The sequence below is a fragment of the Doryrhamphus excisus genome, chromosome 11 (genome assembly GCF_030265055.1).
Source record: "Doryrhamphus excisus isolate RoL2022-K1 chromosome 11, RoL_Dexc_1.0, whole genome shotgun sequence".
NCBI classification, from domain to species: Eukaryota; Metazoa; Chordata; class Actinopteri; order Syngnathiformes; family Syngnathidae; genus Doryrhamphus; species Doryrhamphus excisus.
The window spans coordinates 2,540,838-2,561,713 of NC_080476.1; the positions used below are offsets into that span (position 1 = coordinate 2,540,838).

General features: G+C 42.6%; 3 protein-coding genes across 4 annotated transcripts in view; 2 read left to right on the top strand and 1 right to left on the bottom strand.

Annotated features, from left to right (window-relative positions):
- Nucleotides 1-1,042: 1,042 nt before the first annotated feature.
- Nucleotides 1,043-3,080, bottom strand: LOC131138530 (dynein regulatory complex protein 1-like). Its single transcript, XM_058087510.1, has one exon. It carries the CDS (start codon nucleotides 3,031-3,033, stop codon nucleotides 1,258-1,260), a length of 1,776 nt encoding a protein of 591 aa, XP_057943493.1. The 5' UTR covers nucleotides 3,034-3,080; the 3' UTR covers nucleotides 1,043-1,257.
- An 851-nt stretch (nucleotides 3,081-3,931) lies between these two features.
- On the top strand, nucleotides 3,932-12,192 carry tmem248 (transmembrane protein 248). The gene is made up of 7 exons (XM_058088061.1): nucleotides 3,932-4,268; nucleotides 5,070-5,228; nucleotides 5,406-5,694; nucleotides 5,807-5,957; nucleotides 7,864-8,047; nucleotides 8,237-8,377; nucleotides 9,881-12,192. Exons 1-7 carry the CDS (start codon nucleotides 4,266-4,268, stop codon nucleotides 9,899-9,901), a joined length of 948 nt encoding a protein of 315 aa, XP_057944044.1. The 5' UTR covers nucleotides 3,932-4,265; the 3' UTR covers nucleotides 9,902-12,192.
- Nucleotides 12,193-12,893: 701 nt separating this feature from the next.
- doc2b (double C2-like domains, beta) overlaps nucleotides 12,894-20,876 on the top strand; it is a 132,098-nt gene continuing 124,115 nt past the window's right edge. The window contains exons 1-3 of one of the 2 annotated variants that reach the window (XM_058086314.1): nucleotides 12,894-13,087; nucleotides 13,614-13,781; nucleotides 18,468-18,805. In XM_058086314.1, coding sequence (XP_057942297.1) covers nucleotides 13,720-13,781; nucleotides 18,468-18,805 — 400 coding nt within the window. In that variant the 5' untranslated portion in view covers nucleotides 12,894-13,087; nucleotides 13,614-13,719. The remainder of the gene's footprint in view (nucleotides 13,088-13,613; nucleotides 13,782-18,467; nucleotides 18,806-20,876) is intronic. The other variant, XM_058086315.1, reaches the window with a different exon arrangement.

Below are 20,876 nucleotides of genomic sequence, written 5' to 3' on the forward strand. Positions count from 1 at the left end.
ATCTACTTCCTGTATAGCGACAGAAAAATGAGCACGTTTTGTTTAAATGGCCTGCAGGGCCGTTTCTAGATTTGAGAGGGTCCTAACCAAGATGCTGTGTGAGGGGACCCTAGTTTGATCTACATCAGGGGTGGGGCACAGGGCATGTGTCCACTTATCAGTTCCATATGGGTTTTGAGAAGCAGAAAAGTTATTAGTGTTGGTATCGCTTTGAAAAGAAACATATTGTCCATTTCTATTCAAATATGTAAGATATTTTGAGCATAAATATAAAAAATAAATAAATATAAAAATAAATAAAAAAATATGCCACCCTCGGCCATCTCTGTGTGGAGTGCATGCGTGGGTTTTCTCCGGGTACTCCGGTTTCCTCCCACATTCCAAAAACATGCTAGGTTAATTGGCCACTCCAAATTGTCCATAGGTATGAATGTGAGTGTGAATGGTTGTTTGTCTATATGTGCCCTGTGATTGGCTGGCCACCAGTCCAGGGTGTACCCCGCCTCTCGCCCAAAGACAGCTGGGATAGGCTCCAGCACCCCCGCGACCCTCGTGAGGATAAACAGTAGAAAATGAATGAATGAATATATATATATATATATATATATATATATATATATATATATATATATATATATATATATATATATATATATATATATATATATATATATATATATATATATATATATATATATATATATATATATATATATATATATATATATATATATATATATATATATATATATATAGCGGCTATAGCATTCATATATAATCTATAAGCAAGATGGATTTTCAGCCAAGGGAATACGCTAGATATGCTCACTTTTTGAGCCAAATAAAATGCAATGTGAAATAATAATTGTTACTAATGTCACAGGAGTCCTTGCGTGAGTATTCAGCCTGTTAGTCTTCTTATATTACAATACTTGCTGGAAGCATCAATCAACTGGAAGAAAACAAAATGGTCACCAGTCAAAGAGGTTGCCACAAAAGTTGTCGACACTGCTTTAAAAAAACAATATAGACATATTCCAAGGATGAAAAAAGTGAAATAAACACAGCCAACCATGCAGGTGGGCAGTTTCAACCAACTGCTGGCACATCAACTAAATTGGAGCGGTGCATGCACACATTAGCGTCGGAGGTTGCTTTTCTGCATGGTTGTTTCGAGGCAACAAATATATTTAATATATATAAATATATAGTTATTTTGTATAGGATGCATTCAACATTGAAATGTCGGGGTCACAGTTAAATATCTTTCTCAAGGAAATCTCTAAGCAGAAAACCACCGGCTTCGCTGTGACTCGACAATTGCCTCCTCAACTCCCTGTTGTCCTCCTCCAGAGTTAGATTTTTCTGGAATATATTGGAGTTTTGCTCGAGCACCGCGAGGTACTGCGTCAGTGCAATCTCCGCCGCATCCCACAGTCGGAGTTTTTCCTCCGGGATGACGCTGACCATACTTTCCCAGAAGGCTTTATCGGCATCAGAGTCCCAATGCAAGTGGTGGCGATGCACCGAGTTCTTCATGCAGTGCACGCGGTAGCTGACAAAGCTTAGGAAGGCAGGCAGGACGTTGTTGGGCAGGACAAGCTCAGAGGTCACGATGGCCGCGCTTCCATCATCCTTGTCCGCCCGCTCTTTGTGCTGCTCCTCGTACTTGAGGAGGAACGAAGCCAGCCTGTTGAGGTCGTTGTCATAAAAGTCGAAAGCGTTCAGGAGAGCCAGCATCCTTTCTGCCGTCCTTTGGTCACTCTCCAGGAAGCTCAGGTGCTCGCTGGAGTCGATGATGAAGCTGAGCTCGTTGCACAGCAGCTCCAGCAACGCCATCATCGTCTTCGCATCCACCTCGCTGACGCTCTCGGCGTACACCTGTGCCGCCATCTCAAACTGGTCCTGCGGCTGGATGGGGTAGGAGCACTCCATGACAGCGTCGGGCCTCTCCCAAGTCAAGCCCAGGTGCATGCAGATGTGTGAGTCGGCGGCGAGGGCACTCTCGGCCAACAGTTTCACCTCGGAGACGAGCATCTGTGACATCTCCACAAAGGTCTGCGCGTCGCTGAGTGCAAAGTGCTTGATTTTCTTCTGGATGCGTTTGTGCTGCGCCATGCTGCTCCTGATGTCCTCCAGCAGGTACTGCTCCCGCCTCTGGAAGGTCTCTTCCTCGGTGGCTATCATCTTCATGATGTCACTCAGCTGTACCTTGAGGGTGTTGACACGCTTCCTGAGGAGGTAAATCACTTCGGGTATTTCGTCGCAGCTCAGCTTCCTCGCCTCCAGCACAGCCCGCTTGCCCTTAATCTCCTCTTGCTCCCTCTCCAGCTCCATCAGCTTCATGTCGATAGCCCGCTTGGCTGTGCTGCTCTGCTCCTGGGCCAACTCCAGCTTGGGCATGGCCTTCTCGTACTCCTCCATGGTTGCCTTCCTCTGCGTCAGCCACTCTTGAGCTTTGGCCCGAAGATCCCTCTGGTAGCCCTCCCACTCGCTCAGGCTCTGCGTCAGGAAGACATCGTGGGGGCTTTTGATCCGGGCTAGCTCCTTGTTGGCCATCGTCATGCGTCTCACTTGGTCCATTCGATCTATCATGATGTCCAGCGCTTCCGTCTGCTTCCTGAGGTCGATAGAGTGGCGCTCACTTCCCTCCTCCCACTCTTTCTGCAGGTCGGCTATGAGTTTCATTTTGTACTCCATCAGCTCCGAACAAAGTGTCTGCTGCCTGTTCAGATCCCGGAGAAGATCGGGTAGGGTCACGTTCTTCTCTGCCTCACGCCACCCTTGCTGGATCTCCTCCAGTTTCTCCTTGCTGAACACCTTGGAGTAATCGAGCCGCTCCAGCCGCAGTCTGATAGCTTCATCGAACTTTGTCCGTCGCAGCGACTGCTTGGCGTCGGCTGCCGTCTGGAGGTCGGTGAAGAAGGCCAGGAGGTCTCTGTGCAGGTGGATGACTTTCTTGGCTGTCATCCCCTCTTCAGCGTTGTCGGCTTTGGGCTCCTCGTGGGCCGCGGCACCCTCCTGGTTCTGCATTTTTCATCAATTTAACAGCAAAAATGCCTACACACAAACACTTCATATGAGACTATCTGACACAATGACTGTCAATGCACACCAACAAAGTCAAAGGCACATCATGTTGCGTGTTACATGACATCAGTTTCATCACAGTCCGTGATTGGACGATGCCATCACATGACCTCAGCACATATCACTGTAAAAAACATCCATGTTTTTCCCGTATTACTATTGTTGAGGTGTGCTCTCAACAATTTGTGTCTTTGTTGTCATGGCAAGCACTGATCATGTGACCTCTAATATATAAAATAAACTAAATCATGTCGTGTGCTGTGGTTTATTTCACGGTAACTGTTTTTTACAAATGTGTTCTCATAAAAAGTCGGACTCTGGCTGGTGATCAGTCCAGGGTGTATCCCGCCTCTCAGCCAAAGTCAGCTGGGATAGGCTCCAGCATATCCCCGTGACCCTTGTGAGGATAAGCGGTATAGAAAATGGATGGATGGAAAAGTCGGACTTTATTAGAATGACCTTATTTCCCTTAATTATCAAGATGTTTATCTTACAATATGACAACTTTAATCGCTTTAATATGGACATAAAAATGGGGAACCATTGTATTATTTTCATTGATATTGTTACATGGTTCCCCCGACGTTCACCTAACGTTCCCTCAATAGTCGGAAATGACGGGTGCGTGTTGTTTTATTTAGGTATTATCTGTGAATTGGTTGCAGTGTTCTTGAAAAATCTCAAGCAAAAAAAGTAAAGGTATCAGTATCGGATTGATACCACAATTTACAGTATCGCCCATCACGACTTTTCCAACGTTTTGACTCCTTACATCAGGAAGCGCCCGAGCGTCATTCGCATCAACAGATGGCGAAGAAGAAGAAGAGTCCCAGTTTGTGGACGCGCACTGCGGATGGGCGGAGCCTGCCCACCCTAATGCACTCCTGACGTAATCACTGGCTACACTAACAAGCAAGTTCTCGTCAGCAAAAACAACACAAAGAAGAATGGGACGTGTCGTCGGCGTTGTTAGTTGCACAACAAGCCCGGCCGTCCCCATTGAACGCTCGTTTTCCATCGTTTTTTTCAGGGGCTAGGCTACAAGGGCTAACGGGCTAACCAAGCACAGGCAGCGGCGAGCTAGTTGTAGCTAGCTCGGGGCTCGGCTAGCACAACAGTCGCCCTTCGGTTGATCCACGGAGCTCACACGCCAACCGCTTCCACTCTCAGAGAAAATGGTAAGGCCTCACATATGATTCCACCAATATTTATCTTTAAAATTGTTACATTACAGGCCCGACCTGTGATCTTTGGCGCATCTGTCAGAGGGCCAGGCGGCTAGCTTAGCCTAGCACAAGGTGCACATCTCCAGACATAACGCTGTTTTTAAAACTCAAAACTAAACTCATTATAATGATCGACTAAAATGATGCTCCTCATTTAAAAGTACACAGTATGTGAGGCTCCCGTGTCATGCACGTTCAGAGTGAATGTTTAAGGCCATTGAAACAATAAAAGTTGCATGAGAATTGGCATTGGGCAATTTCATAAATAAGCAATAGGCTGTAAAGTCTTGGATTATACATGATCAAGATTACACACATTACTTATAAATAAGTAACAAAACTTATACTTATCATGTCTTATGTAAGAACAGGTAGTTAATGCAACATTACGTACGTTAGGTTACCAAGCACTGCACTTTTCAAATATGTTCTTATTTCCCCAAATAGGAACCCTTTTTCTCCCTCAAAGGAAGCAAATGCAATTAAATTAATTATTGTTCCAGAATAAAAATGCTGTTTTGCATTAAGGATGGTGAAAAAATATATGGAGTAAAAGTTCCATGAGGAATGGCATCGGCCACATTAATTGTTCCACCCCAGAGGAACATAACATAAATAATTGTTACAACCCAGAGTAACACAACATAACAGTTGGCTGACATCTAAGTTCTGGTGCTAACAAAGCTTTTAGTAACCTGAATCCACATGCCGCACACATACATAAAGTACATTGTGTGTCTTGCCCCTGTGCAGGTGTACCTGTTAAATCCTCTGGACAACCTGAGAAGCTACATCAACAACCGTCCACCGCTGGTGATTTTCATGATCAGCGTCAGCGCAGTGGCCATCGCCTTCCTCACCGTAGGCTACTTCTTCAAGATCAAGGAGATCAAGTCACCAGAGTTGACAGAGGTGAGGAGAAGAAAGCTGCACAAATGTAGTTGCATAATCCTGGTGTTGTTTATTATATTTTGAATACTTGGATTATAAATAAAAATATATATATTGACAATAAAATACTAAATGTGATGCCCCGTGGGATACATTGTGGGAGAGCATGTTTTTATGATAACCGTGTCTCCTCCCCAGGACTGGAACACGTTCCTGCTGCGCTTCAACGAACTGGACTTCTGCGTGTCGGAGAACGAGACCATCAAGCACGGCCTCAACGAGTCCACCACGCCCGAGAGTCTGGTGGTGACTAGCGGGCAGGCGCGCTCCAGCACGCAGCTCCCGCTGATCTCTGAGGACCCGGGCTCCGTCAACATCTCGGTGCCCATCACGCTCACGCTGGACCCCCAGCGTCCATTCGGGGGGTACTCTCGCAACATCACCCACCTGTATGCCACCGTGCTGGGGCAGCAGGTTGGGCTGTCTGGTGAGATTGCTTGATTGAGTTTCTCTTACGTTGTTAACTTTAACATAAAACCATGTTAAAGGATGCACAACGGAGCGAAGGACTCCTTGTTTGATGCGTGTTTGTGTTTCAGGGCGTGAGGCCCACGAAGAGATCAACATCACGTTCATCTTGCCTGTTTCCTGGAATGCGGATGACTGCATACTGCACGGCCACTGCGAGCAAGTTGTCTTCAGCACTTGCATGACCATCACAGCCGCTAGCAATATCTTCCCGGTCACAGTGTAAGTTAATTAAGACTAACTTAATTAAGACTAACCTAACCTACTTGTTGATAGGGGGAGAACACGTTCTTTTGACTGTTGGTCATCATTTCCTGGGTACGGATGCAATTGACGGGTGAAATCTAGATGCATTGCGAAGCGTTTGTGGATATCGGTAAAATCCGATTCAAGCGCCGTTTTATTAATGTTCAACTTCACCCCATATGCTGTTCCCTAGGTGCAATGAATGCACCATCATTATTTTGCGTTTTGTATTGAATACGGACGGAAGCCGTGAGGCACATACAACTACTAGTAAAACAGCATGGACGTTCGCACGCAATCGGCAGCAAGCAAGTTTCTATTTTTAACCCCCCGCAACGTTTAAATGGTATGTTTGGAAACACTACGGATTCTCAAAGAACGGCGGAAAGCTCGACAAAATGTCCGTCGTTTGCAAAGAATGCCGCATTACGAAGTCGTACAGCGGCAGCACGACAAAACCCCTTAAAAAGGGGACACGGAAAAGTCTACCGCCGCCTCCCTGTCTAGTTCCTCGTCAGACACCGGGGAAAAACCAAGCAAATCAGGTCAGAACAAGTGGATCTTCCGCTGCTTTCCAAATTGTCCAGGAGCTATTTGTCCGCCACTACAACAAGTGCCCCCCCCCCGCCCCCGAACGAGTGTTCAGCACAGCAGGTGACATTAGAACAGCAGAGCAGTTGGCTTCTTCTTGAATTTGGAAACAATTTTAAAAGGGTAGAAGTTTTTTTTTACACTTTTTGCTCCTCACTACTGTTTTAGCCTACCTCCTAGTGCATTCATGTTATCAGTATGTTTTGCAGACAGGAATATAAACAAACATTGATTCCACTGTTGAAAGTGTCACTTTAACTTTGTTGTTGCTGTACTGTATTTTTTACAGCAGTAATTATTGTTGAATTGTTTGACTCCACCACTGAACCACTGCTATTGTAGTTGCATAGCTGATGTCAAAGTGTGAGGAAAGTTGTTTTTGAAAAGTTGTTGCTGTTTTAAGATGGCAAAAAAAAAAGATCAAGAAGTGGTGCATAGTGAAAAAGACAAACAGCACTTGTTGAAATTACTGCCAAGTGCCTAGAAGGAATAAAGCCAAATCCTTCTAGTAGGACCATACTGAATTCCATTTTTCCCTTTGCTTATTTGCATCATGTTGAATTGCATCATATCGCAAGAAATATGCACCATATCATATCAGATTGCATTGATGTGAACTAAATGATTATCGTATTGTATTGCATCGTGAAGAGGGTGAATCGTATGGCATCCTATTGCCAGAAAATTAAGGTAAAAAAGAAAAGTATGGTATTGCTGGCAGTGCATGGAGATGTGTATGGAATCATCCTCAGTGCTGAGATTCACACCCCTAATTCAGTGGCATCATGTGTTCGTTGATTTCATGACATTAGTTTGAGGGAAGAGCTGCTCAATAAGAAGAGCTGCTGATAAGAAAATTTGTATGGTTAGATCGTTTTCAGAAATGAAGCGCTGGACAATATGGCAATATTGGAAAGGAAGCCAATATCGAGCATGTCTACTAATCATTCACAGTTTCTGTTTTGCAGCCTTATGGATTGGACTTGGTGGCTGCAGAGGGTGCAGTTAAGGTAGCTTTTGCCTTTTGGAAGGGCTGGCATAGCCATTGGCATCGTAAAGTAAACCATACAAGCGGAAATGTATGGATTTGAACCTCCTCTGAAAAAACAAATGCATAAACAGCTACTGTACAACATACTGCAGATGATAGGTGGAAAGACAATGGAGTGGGTTCCCCAAGCTGCTGAGGTTAACGCCTCACTAAATTTGTGTTTTTTGCCTCATCATAAATATTGAAAGATGATGAGAAACTACACCTTGACAAGTGTGTTGTTTTTGCTGGCTTTTACAGGCAGCCACCTCACTGCCTGCCGGAGACATACACCAACGCCACCTCCTGGTACAAAGTGTTCACCACGGTGCGGGACTCTGACACCAAGTACAGCCAGGACTACAACCCCTTCTGGTGCTACAAGGGTGCCATCGGCAAGGTGTACCATGCTCTCAACCCCAAGCTCACCGTCATTGTGCCCGATGTAAGTCTCTTGCTTGTTTATTATGTACTGTATCAGTAACACACTGATACCACTGCAACATACAGTGGCTGGCAAAAGTTTCCAGACACTTTGTCATGTTGTTCAATGAGAATTTGTCTTGAAACTCACTGTGAAAAGGTACGGGAAAAAAACCCAAACAACAAACCAAACCCTCTCTTCTTTGACCAGGATGACCGCTCCCTCATCAACCTCCACCTGATGCACACAAGCTACTTCCTGTTTGTCATGGTCATCACTATGTTCTGCTATGCCGTCATCAAGGGCAGGCCTGGAAAAGTACGGCAAAGCCCCGATTTCTTCCCCGAAAAGGTACGAGCACACAAGTGTCAAATGTGTCATTTCAATTTAACAATAAGGACAAAAAAACACACCCACTAAAGGACTCATCATTTTATTTTTCACCAATATGAAATAAGAGGTCACAAAATACTGTAAGGTTGACGTAAGTGAGACAGATTAGAAGTGGTTTTAGTGGGGCTGTCCAAAAATATCACCTTTTGTCCATAGTTAAATCATATTTAAGCGCAAGTAATCATACGTAGAGTGATGTTTTTATGTCTAATAAGTAGGGATGTAAATCTATGTGGTAAATGATTGAATATGCATGGCGATACAACAGTTAACATGTGATTAAAAAATGATATATGGACATCCATCCTACATTATAAAATAAAGAAGTCAATTCTATGAAGGTGTCATTCTTCCAGTAGTTCTTACAGTAAATGTGTAAAAGAGCACATCATATCCCCAAGCATGCTGTAAGGCGGGGGTCCCGAACCACCAGGCTGCGGGAAACACTCCATCTAAATACAATTCAAAATACACCATTCTCCATTTCTGATCAACATTTTTCCAGTTGCCTTTCCTCAAACTACGGTATGGGCCAAGGGTCAGACAGGACCACGCGCAGGTCCTTAATCGAGTGTCAAAAAAATAGTGCCGTAGTTCCGCTAACATGTAACTTTGACAGCCCTAGTTTTTAGAAAACACTACTGTGTGTAGCTTTAATGTTATTGAGTAGTACTTGTCTCCAAGAAGCACTAATTGTACTTTATCCACTTTGGACTTACAAAATAATCCTTTATTGGGGCTCATTGGTTCCAGACCAGGCTGTGATAATTTTCTAAAAATAGGATTTCCTTATTTAGAACATAGTTAAACATGTTACATAGTGATATAGTTAGAGTGCGTTAATTAAAGCCTAGAAATCCTGTCCACAACCTATTAAATACAGTCTTTAACATTAGAGCCCTCTACACATGGAATAACACCCCTATAGTCACCTTGACGTTCATATTACCCAATGTAGTAGACATGCATCCATCCATTTTCTGTAGACATAATTAAAAGAAGAAAAAAAAAACATATTACGTAATATAGGATAGTTTCCAGCTTTGTATAGTACTTCCTGTGGCGTGGAGAATACTACATATGTTTACAATGTCTTTCAATGTGTATCTCATTGAAATGCTTTATCATTATTAGAAAAAAATTTGGACTAAGATAGTATTTAGTATCTAACCATGAAACAGTGATGACTTATCCATGAATATATTTTTGACATGTCATGACAGATTGAAGCTGTGTAATTTGAAGCGTGAAGTGATGCCCTTGTAACTGTAATCGATGCCATCCACCACATATAACGCAGTGTCATTGCGGAGCGGGACAGGACGACACGGATGTTGGCAACACTAGCAATTTTTTGTCAAAAGTGGAGCAAAGACGTGAGGGAGATGATAGACTTTTCTCATGTTACTGTTAAACCATCAAAGTCACGTTTGCATAGTGACCCATGATTTTGTCTTGCAGGTGTCTCTGTCGGAAGGTTAAGCGGGCGTCTTAAAGCGGTATAAGAAGAACGTAGGAAAGTCGCTCAAAACAAAAAGACCCAGAGAAAAGCACTCAGTTGCCTGCTGGTCACTGTGTGGACTTGAAAAAAAATGAAGACTGGACACAAAAGCGCTCTCTGAATGATTGAACTCCTCCTCGCAATGTTGGGATTGTCCAACCAAAGATACAAGTGCCTGCATCTCTGGTGGAAAGAAGATGTAGGAACATTTTCTTCTTCATTACTGTTGATTTGCCCGTTTGGTGCCATATCACAACACCTTCATCCATCCATCCAGTCTAGCTTCTTTGCAAACCTGCATCTATTGACAATGGGATGCGGCGAAGCAGAGCACTTGGCTAGCATCGGAGCTGACTGTGCAGCAAAACCAGGCTAAACCGTTGAATCAGCGTTGAATCAGTCAGTAAACAACATACTTTCTGGCGATTGAGACTGACAGGCAAATGAGTAACAATAAACTTAAACTTAAGTGCATCGCTAGGCTTAAAATAAGAAATGGGATCCTTGACCCTGTTTTTTTCGTTTTCATTAAAATGTCCAGAAATATTAAAATGGTCGGTCTGTTGTTATGGAAATACACTGAGCACTTTGGCTGGCACCAGACCCGACAATGTGGCAAACAAATGCATCATGTACAAATTGACGGCAAACACCGACTGATTCACTTAAAGACAGCATGAGAGCCCAAGCTAGGCAGTTGGCGCTGAATTATGTTGGTTTGTCCATCTGTTTGTTAGCTAGCTGGCTAGCTAGCTGGCTGGTGGACAGATGTTTGTGAAAAAGTGGCAGCTGGTGCCATTCCACTCATAGCAACTCAAAACTAAAGTAACTAAATTCACGTTTGCTTCAAAGGATATGTACACTTATCCATCACCAGACCCGACTATGCATCAAATATTAAACAGCGCATAACGTTGACATTCATCAACAACGATTGGGTGACTTGCTAAAGTGAAATGCGGTATTTATTACTGGGAATAGCAACCAGGGGTAGCCATGGCTAAGCTGATTTGTTTGTCAGCTAGCAGGCTACATCCAGGTTGATGGCGATGGATTAGTACGATAATCTGCTCTGTTCTTCCTTATATGTTCAAAAGAAAGGTACGTTTCTGTGAAAATGCGAAAAATGGCGGGCTGGTGTCTATCAAGTACACCGAGCAAGACAATTTAGCACGTTAGCGTGTTAGCAGAATATGAACATTACTCTTCCTGTGGTTTAGCTTGCTTGATTTTTTTTCTTGTTTGTTTTGGATTTGGTTTTTACACATTTGGTCTTGTTGAAAGAGGAAAAACTTGCCTTACTCACGGACTAGCTTTTCTGCTCGTCATCATGCCATTGTCTTCTGGGATGATGAAACGTTGATCCTGTCCATGTAAACATCAATCCACCTTTTTATTTATTTTTTATTCCAAGCAAAGTATCTGCATAGTCAAGAGCACCTTTTCAGTTTTTTTTTTTTTTGCACATTTAAATTTGTAATTTTAATTGTCTGCAAGTTATATTCTTTCACCAAAAATGTATCATTATTGATTATATTTATGATTAAAGTAATTTATTTTTTGTGTATGATAAGAAAATTTGCAAAAAGGAAAAAAGGTAGGAGTGTTGGCGGTGTCATTCTAGTGTGTGTAAAATAAACCTTCACAGTAAAGTTTAATTTCATGCAACTTTGACAATCAAGATGTTTTAATTTATCACCTTTTCTTTGAGAGAAGCGCCTAAATCTGCCTTTCCCCTCATTTTGTCTTACATTTAATTTAGTTCCATGAAAAATAAAAATGTTGAATGTACTTTTTTCTAAATCCTGCTTTTTTTTTTTCCAAGACTTGAATCATGTTTTTGTTGACGTGTCATATTACAGGAATTGTATCAAACATGTATAGGAAATAATTGATTTTTCTTCTTTAATTGCAAAGTCTTCCTACAAACGTAAAGTAGTCAAGCATGCATCTGTTACATCTTCATGTGTGTGTCGTCTCTGTGCAGCTCTGCAAATGGCCTTAACATGTTGTTTGTGTCACTCACTGGTTGAACAAAATGGCTTTATCGATAATAACGGCGATTCATTTCTACTCACTGGGCGTTTCCTTGGGTTGTCTTGGTGACGTGCGCTGCAGAGCTTAGGAGTTGGAAGCCAAGTGTGTGCCTTCTGCACTAATCAAGCTGCATCCTTGTAGAAAAGACACGCGTAGCTTTGGGAAGGAGGAGGTTTCATGTGATGTGACTGCTGTAAATCAATACAAAGTGAATTAAAGTGTTTCTTTAAGGTAACTTGTGCTGCTGCTTTATTTCTGCCTTCCAAGATAACAGAGCAACACAGGTTTCTATTCTAGGTTTGAGTTATCTCACAATAGGTGCCTATAATCCCTCATAAAAAGCCCTCAAAAACATGGACAAATGTTGCAGTTGTATGCCAAGCTGAAACGCAACTCTTAACCCTGAACGTCCTTTCCTGTCCACCACTCACTCTGCTCCCTTCAGGGAACGCATTTGCAGCAACACACAGGAGTAGGAGTCTGATTTATGTCTGAAATGTCTTACCTTTTCTCATGTCTACATTATTGGGTAATAGGGAGTGTAAATGTGACTACAGGGGTGTTATTTCATGTCTAGAGGGCTCTAATAATGTTAAAATGCATATTTTTTAGGTTGTAAACAGGTTTTCTATTCTGTAACTATTTCTAAATAATTCTACTTTGTGGAAATTCACCATCAGGTCTGGAACCAATTAACCACGATAAACAAGACATTACTGTATTTAAATAAATAAAAAATATACATATATACTGTATACAATATAAAATAATACTAACTCATTCAACAAAAATAACAACAAAAAAACAGATGATGCCACTCCCCACTAATGGATTTCCCTTCAGCCTGTCACTAAAGTAGGTGATTTTAATGATTAACCCTCCTTTGGTTTGAGGGAAGGAGCTCGTCAATGAAAATCACCTGCTGGAGAAACTGGTTGGCCCTCTTTCTACACATGTGGGGTGCGGGAATAAAAAGCAAACAAACAAACAACAAAAGAAAACAATTAGCGCTTAACACTCACAATTACGTGAGTGTACCTGAACGCCTCACTGCGGGAGTGGATCGGAGCAGAGAGGAGACAGAGCGCCCAAGTTGTTCATTGCTTGGTGTGAATCATACCAACAAATAAGTAAGCTTGATTATCATTTTGTGCATTTAGAGTGTTTCATCTTGAAGATGACATTTATATTGGTGATCCAATTAATGAGAAAACCTGGCACCGTGAGTGGAGATTCGCCCGAAAATGAGGCTTTATTGTTGTATTTTTGCATTTCGGATACATTAAGAAAGTGGTAGTTCTGGTACACCGTGGAAAGATTCCAGTCAGATAATGGACACTTTATACTCAACAAGCAGCATCAAAACTAGCAAAGTGCTGTCGGTGCTGGGCTAGCTAGGTAAGAACGCTAAAAGTATTGCATTCAGGTGTATCATTGGTCACAATACTTGCTAATCACAGTAGGCACACCAACACGTGCACGTGCAGCACGAATCACGTGATACTTCCAAAATCAACCATTTTTTGCTCATAGCAGTAAGAGATGTTACAAAATGTTGTACTGTAACACACATCAATGTTTAACACTTAGACAGATACTGCTTTACCATGATTGGTAAACTTAACTCTTGGATATCGTCTGCATTCGGACCAACAGGACACTCCAGAAGTATCGGAGCAGATCTTTCACTCCAGCTCTCCCAATATGTCTGCCATCACGTACAACGCGACACGCTGTCTCGTGCTTATGACCAGTGGAATGAATGACTTGTCCGAGTCATGGTGGAGTACAAGACAACAAAATATCAGGAGAATGCCGACTGAGGTGAGTCGTGGTTGTTGAAATATTCACATCTTATGTTGGCTTGTGTTCACAGCTCACTTCTGGTCACGTGACGGCAACGAGGCGGCGGTGAATAATCCAACGTCATCTTGTATACATTTTACACATAAACTAAAATCATGACCATTACCGTAACAATATACACTATTCTTTGTTAGAATGTCACATACATATTTTTTTGCATTAAGGATCTTGATTTAATTCTGGCAAAAAACATTCATTCATTTACTTCCGCGGGGGTGCTGAAGCCTATCCCAGCTGTGAAAATTATATATATATATATGTGTGTGTTATATTCACGTGGATACAATATATAATTATTAGAATGCAATATAAATTTGTCTTAATATACAAAAATATATAAAATATTAAATTAATTATTGTATATTATTATTTAATCCTGGCAACAACAAAACATATCAAAGAATTCTATATTTTTTGTATACAATACTACAGTATGTTATTTATTACAATACAATATATTTGTATTAAGCATAATTAAGCATCATTATTTAATTATGGTACCATAATACTACATAATTATGTGTACTACATAATTTCTGAAATGTAATATAAATTACTTTCATATTAATGATCATTTTGTAATTTTGTTTATTATTTTTAAATGTTCAAGTAACCCTTAGGACGCCCCCCACTCTCTGCAATTGAATAGATAAACGCCCCCATGGGCACTATATGATGATAACGGATTTATTCAAACCAGCATCTATAAATAATAAATGGTGTTTTCAGTTTTGACCACAAGAGGGCAACATTGTCCCATTGGTTTTATTCCTGCTTTTCAAAAAATATCCCTTTTGATTAATATAGTTTAGTTACCTAACCAAATCTGATTTTCTTAAACCTTTAAACCTCTCTCTTTGCGTTTTTAAGTCCCTTTTGCCATTATTATCAACATGAAACACAAAATATGCAATATTTTCCTAAAATTACTGGGGTTATGCCTGTATTTTGAAGGGTGGGGCCATTTATGAGTTTATTCATTCTTGAGGACCATTTTATAACATGCCAAAATTACTGTATATCAACAATATGTGATTATAATGGGAGTCAATGGACCAAATTGGTCCTGAGGGTAGGCATTTTTTATTATCATATCCTATTCTATACACCTTGCAACATATTGTCTTTTAAATAATAATAAAAAAAAACAATCAGTGGAACATGACTGATACCTAGTGACCAGTGTAGAATACTACATTTGAAGGTGTTTTCTGAATGCTTATAGCTGTATTCTACTTTATATATCCTTTGTATGCTTGAAAATGCTTAATTCAGGCCACAAATGTGTCACATTAGCTTAAATATACATGTTTTGACTAATAATAGGCCATATTCAAACAATGTATCCATGCCTCAACGTCAATAGTTGTTGTGTGTGACATCTATGTGTGTTTACTACTTGACTTGTCTCAGATAATTGCATGAGAGTGTCTGGGGACCGACAAAGGTAGACTAGAAATTCTCCAGAGTGCGTGCCTCCTGGCTCTCACCCGTGACTCAGCAGCAATCACCAGCTGCCCCTCTGAACCTCAATCATGCTGTTACAAATGATGCAATATCTTGGACACATATGAATTTATCACCACTTGTTTTGAATTGTCCACCATAAGGGTATAAATAATTCTGCACAACTAACACTAGAGGGCGCTCCACCATCGGTTGAAATGTTTGTGAAGGGCTGCTTCTTGAGAGAGTCTCAGTACATCTTCAGGCAATTCATATGTGACCAGATAGAAAAATACATACAATTCCAAACAAGCGTACCCTGCAACCCTAGTGAGTGCATAGATGGCTATACAGTACATTAGGGGTGCTGTCGTCGATCGGCCACAGATCCGGTGATATCCCAGATATCGGTGAAAAAAGGACAGTATCGACACCGATACTTGCTTTAAAACACAGATCGTCTCCAAAAATCAGCTCCGCAAGGATTGGTTTTGTTGAATACCCTCCACGTTCACCAGGCCTCACACCACTAGACTTTTACCTAAAACACAAAGTCTACACCAGTGATTTTCAACAACTGTGCCGCGGCACACAAGTGTGCCGTGAGGAATTATTCAATATTACTTTTTAATCATGTATTAATACATTTCTGCAAATATTATGTCATTGTCGTGTGTCATTGGTGTAAAGACTAGCAAGAGCAATGTAATATTCGTCCGTGTGGCAACACGTAGCTGATTGCCTTGTTCCTCTAATAGACTTAGTGATGCACGTGAGAGGTAATGGTGACATTTTGTAACATTGTTGGTTAAATTAGTATGCGGATCAAAAGGATCTGCTGTGGCGAGTCCGTAATCAGGAAAAAGCTGAAAGAAGCAAATAACGTTGGTTATTGGTGTGCTGCAAAATTTTTCCAACGTAACAAACGTGCCGTGGCTCAAAAAAGGTTGAAAAACACTGGTCTACACTATAAAATCTGCAACAGTTGCTGAATTCAGCGCAGCCATCGAAAGCGAATGCATGGAAATACAGAGGGAATTGTTCGTTAATGTGTGCGATTCCATTGCTTTGCGTTGTCAGCAGTGTCTAGACCACAATGGTCAGTTTGAGAACTGGAGGTGACAAAACAATAAAATCCATCCATCCATTTTCTTTGCCGCTTGTCCTCACTAGGGACGCGTAGTCAGAACCAGTCACACTCACATTCACACCTACGGACAATTTAGTGTCTCCATTAAACCCATCCATTCTTTTTCTATGCCGCTTATCCTCACTAGTCGAGGGTAGCCTATCCCAGTCTTGGGGCGAGAGGCGGGGTACACCCTGGACTGATGGCCAGCCAATCACAGGGCACATATAGACAAACAACCATTCACACTCACATTCATACCTATGGACAATTTGGAGTGGCCAATTAACCTAGCATGTTTTTGGAATGTGGGAGGAAACCGGAGTACCGGGAGAAAACCCGGTGAGAACATGCTAATTTCACACAGAGATGCCCAAACAATAAAATGATGTTTGTAAACTCTATTACAGGGGGCGGGGGGTGCATACTGTATATAGTGTTTGCCACCTACCTTATTTCTTTTTTTTTGCATGTTTATCAAACATGTATCAAATCATCAAACATTTACGTTTTTAAATGAAACTTAAGGGGGAAAAAAATCCAAACCTCCATGGTCCTTTGTGAAAAAGTGATTCCTCCCAAAGCTAATAACTGGTTGGGGCACCCTTAGCAGCAACAACTGCAATCAAGCGTTTGTGATAACTTGCAATGAGTCTCTTACAGCGCTGTGGAGGGATTTTGGCCCACTCATCTTTGCAGAATTGTTGTCATTCAGCCACATTGGAGGCTTTTCCAGCATGGAGCCTTTTTAAGGTCATGCCACAGCATCTCAATAGGATCCAGGTCAGGACTTTGACTAGGCCACTCCAAAGTCTTCATTTGGTTTTTCTTCAGGACTTGCTGGTGTGTTTTGTATCGTTGTCCTGCTGCAGAACCCATGTTGGTTTCAGATTGTGGTCACCAACTGGGAATCTGGGAATTTATGGTTCCATGTATCACAGCAAGTCTTCCAGGTTCTAAAGCAGCAAAAGAGCCCCAGACCATCACACTACCACCACCATATTTTACTCTTGGTATGATGTTCTTTTTCTGAAATGTGTTGTTACTTTTACGTCAGATGTGATCAAAAAGTTCCACTTTTGTCTCGTCAGACCAAAGAGTATTTTCCCAAAGGTCTTGGGGATCATCAAGATCTTTTCTGGCAAAATTGAGACTAGCTTTAGTGTTCTTTTTGTTCAGTAGAGGTTTTGGTCTTGGAACTCTGCCATGAAGGCCGTTTTTGCCCAGTGTCTTTCTTATGGTGGATTCATGACCACTGACCTTAACTGAGGCAAGTGAGGCCTGCAGTTCTTTGGATGTTGTTGTGGGGTCTTTTGTGACCTCTTGGATGAGTTGTTGCTGTGCTCTTGGAGTAATGTTGGTTGGCTGGACACTTCTGGGAAGGTTCACTACTGTTCCATGTTCCATATACACACACACACACACACACACACATACAGTACATGCACATCGCAGTGATGCATGTTACTTTACTGCACAATCTTTGGTCACATGACAAAAATACCAGTGAGAAGCGAACCACACTATTGCCCATCAAGTATTTTTATTCACATTCACTCGCAGAACTGAACTTTAACCGAACCACTTGTTAACATTTTTGTGTGAGCGCAGCCTAACGTGAACACGCAGGATCTCCCGCTCGTGCCGACAGATGGATGGGGCTAATATCGTAATTAAGCACCTCAGGCTGATGGTTCCTGTTTACCGGTTGGTTGCTAGGCAGTGACATCAGCTGATCCCCCGTCCCTCCCCCCCCTCTCTAATTCCCTTCCCTCTCCTTGCACACTCACTATTGCCTCTGTTCTCTCCCACATCGGCAGCGCAGACGTGGGTGGAGTGTGGGGGGGTCTCCAAAGAGGAGAGCCTGGAAGGAAAGTAGTAGTGTGTGAGTGTGTGTGTGTGTGTGCATGTGTGTATGTGTGTGACATGTAGACAGCGTGGTCTGGCTGCGAGGACGCCAGTGGAAGACGCGGCGGCAGCCTCCACATGTCCACCTAAACAGACAACACCGGGAGGTTGTTTGTTTTTTTTGTAGTTGAGTTGTTTTTTCTGAGTTGTGCATGCTTTAGGGAGAAGGCTCCTGGCTGGACTGCATGCATGACACAACGCAAAGGCGAGAAACCCACCATCAGCATCCAGGAGCACATGGCCATTGATGTGTGCCCAGGACCCATCCTGCCCATCAAGCAGATCTCGGACTACTTCCCACGGTACCCTCGGGGCCTGCAGCCGGCCGGGCCCCCGCGCTCTGCTCCATCCGCCGCCGCCACCATTGCCCCGGAAAGAGAGCGCCCGGATGAGGACAGCCCAGACCGGGCGTTTGGTGTGGGAGCGTCGGCTTCCCCGCAGGTGGCCACCAGGAGGGACGAGGAGCCCGATGTGGAGGGATACGACTCGGATGACTCCAGTGAGTGCCCCCCTCCAATCTATTTCTACCCTTTCTTTCTTTCGACTTCCACCACCGGTTGCCAGGCATCCATCCGCCTTTTTAATCCATCACCTTTTCTTCTTGACATGCATTGTGTGTCCCTTGTGTGCACCCCCCCCCCAACTCTCCGCCTCGCATATCAGACAACTGTTGCTGCTGCAGTTGCAGCCTCCTCCCCGAGCTCCCGCTCCACTCCGTCTCCTACGGATGGGATTTTCACGCTGCTGGCAAATGTCGATGCTGGCGGCCGTGGTTTTGTTTGTTTGGGACATACTTAATCAAATTAAGGAATTGGATATGTGTGAAAAGGAGTAGGGAGAAGCAGAATCCTACCCCTTTCTTCTAGGTTCCACTTTCTTTTCTTCCGGGCACTCCCAATGTACGCGTTGGTTGATAACTATTCCTAGCTCTTTCAGTGAAAACATGCGGCAAAGAGACAATGCATGCGCAATCCACAGGTGATCCCCAAACGGATCCTCTGTCCTCCTTCCCAGAGATTGGAGGGTAACGTGTGACATTCTCCTCCTCTGTCACAGTTAATCCGGTGTGCACGATGCACGGTGGCAGGGGGAGGGGTGGGGTAGTTTAATCCTGAACTGGACGAGAGGAAGGGATGATGGAGAGCAGAGGGAGGAAGAGGAGGCAGATGTTCTCTGATGACCTCAGCGAAGCAACAAGGATTTGACGTCATACTGCAATGTTTTCCTCTCTTAGGAGTCTAAATGAAAATGCATTAGCAAGGCAGCAGGTGGCGGCCTAACCAGGATTCCATTGAGACCAACACCTTTGTGGGAAAAAGGCACTAGAATGTTACAATGATTGAAAAAGCATCACATACCCTCCATTCCTGTAGGGGGCAGCCATGCAAAGAAAGCCTGTTGCTACATCTGTCAGCCACCAATGCAAATGGATCGTATTGGCAAACCGTCATGTAGTTTTTATGCAGTTCCAAAAAGCAGCAGGCGGAGCTATAGCACGCTAACAATAAGGTCATTTAGCTAGTTGAATTCCATGATTGACCAATACTTTTCCAGTCTAGTCCTGTAGGGAGCATCAATCCTATTCAAATATACAGTCGTCCCATGTTAAATGCTGTTAACTGGTTACTGATGTCTTGTGACCAGAATACTACATATAACATACTGCATATCTTACAATATTTTTTTAACTTATATTCGACCATATCCAACACCACTTCATGCTTGGAATGTGGCGGCTCATTTCTATCACGGTTTTTCAAAAATATAATCATGACTAAATCATGCTGTTTTATGGTTCAATACGGCTTATTACTCGTCAAATAAAATTGTTTGCCAATTTTACGTTTTTTCAAGCATAAAAATGTAAATAAAATACAAATCTAAGGCATTCAGACACAGGTGTCAGTAATGTTACTGTAATGTTGGGTGAGACACACAAGCACCAGACTTGATCATCAGAACAAAAGGCATCTCACAACAGGCACCATAATCCCTGATAACAGGCTACTGTTGTGGCTGTAACCTATACCAAGCTAAAACTCAAGTCTGAACCCCCGGCATCACTTGCTGTTTGCACCCCTCAGGGACACATTTGCAGCAGCACACATGAGCACAACTCGTATTTATGTTTTATTTTCTGCCAGTGATTTCTCTGTTGCTGCATTATTATACTCCACAGTATCCACTTTGCTGCAGTGCTCCCTTTTCTTACTGCCCTTAGTCTCCTCTTGGATAAAATTTGCCTTGTTTTTGTCGTTCAGTACGTTAAGACTTGGAACCTTGACTCTTCACGGCATGTTGTTGCAGTAAGGAATTGCTCCATAGTCCACTTTACTCGAAATGCTCCTTTTTTTTTACTGCCCGTAGTCTCCTCTTGGATAAATTCTGCCTCGTTTTTGTCGTTCAGTACCTTATTAAGACTTGTAGCCCTGACCCTTGACGCCATGTTGTTGCAGTAAGGAATTGCGCCATAGTCCACTTTGCTGGAAACACTTCTTTTTCTTACTGCCCTCAGTCTCCTATTGGATAAACCATGTCTCCTTATTAAGAAGTAAATACAGGCGACCCTC

Coding starts and splice junctions, on each gene's coding strand:
- LOC131138530 (XM_058087510.1), bottom strand. CDS start 3,033: ATGCAGAACCAGGAGGGTGCCGCGGCCCACGAGGAGCCCAAAGCCGAC.
- tmem248 (XM_058088061.1), top strand. Junction 5,695..5,806: donor GCAGCAGGTTGGGCTGTCTG/GTGAGATTGCTT, acceptor TTTGTGTTTCAG/GGCGTGAGGCCCACGAAGAG. Junction 8,378..9,880: donor CCGATTTCTTCCCCGAAAAG/GTACGAGCACAC, acceptor TTTGTCTTGCAG/GTGTCTCTGTCGGAAGGTTA.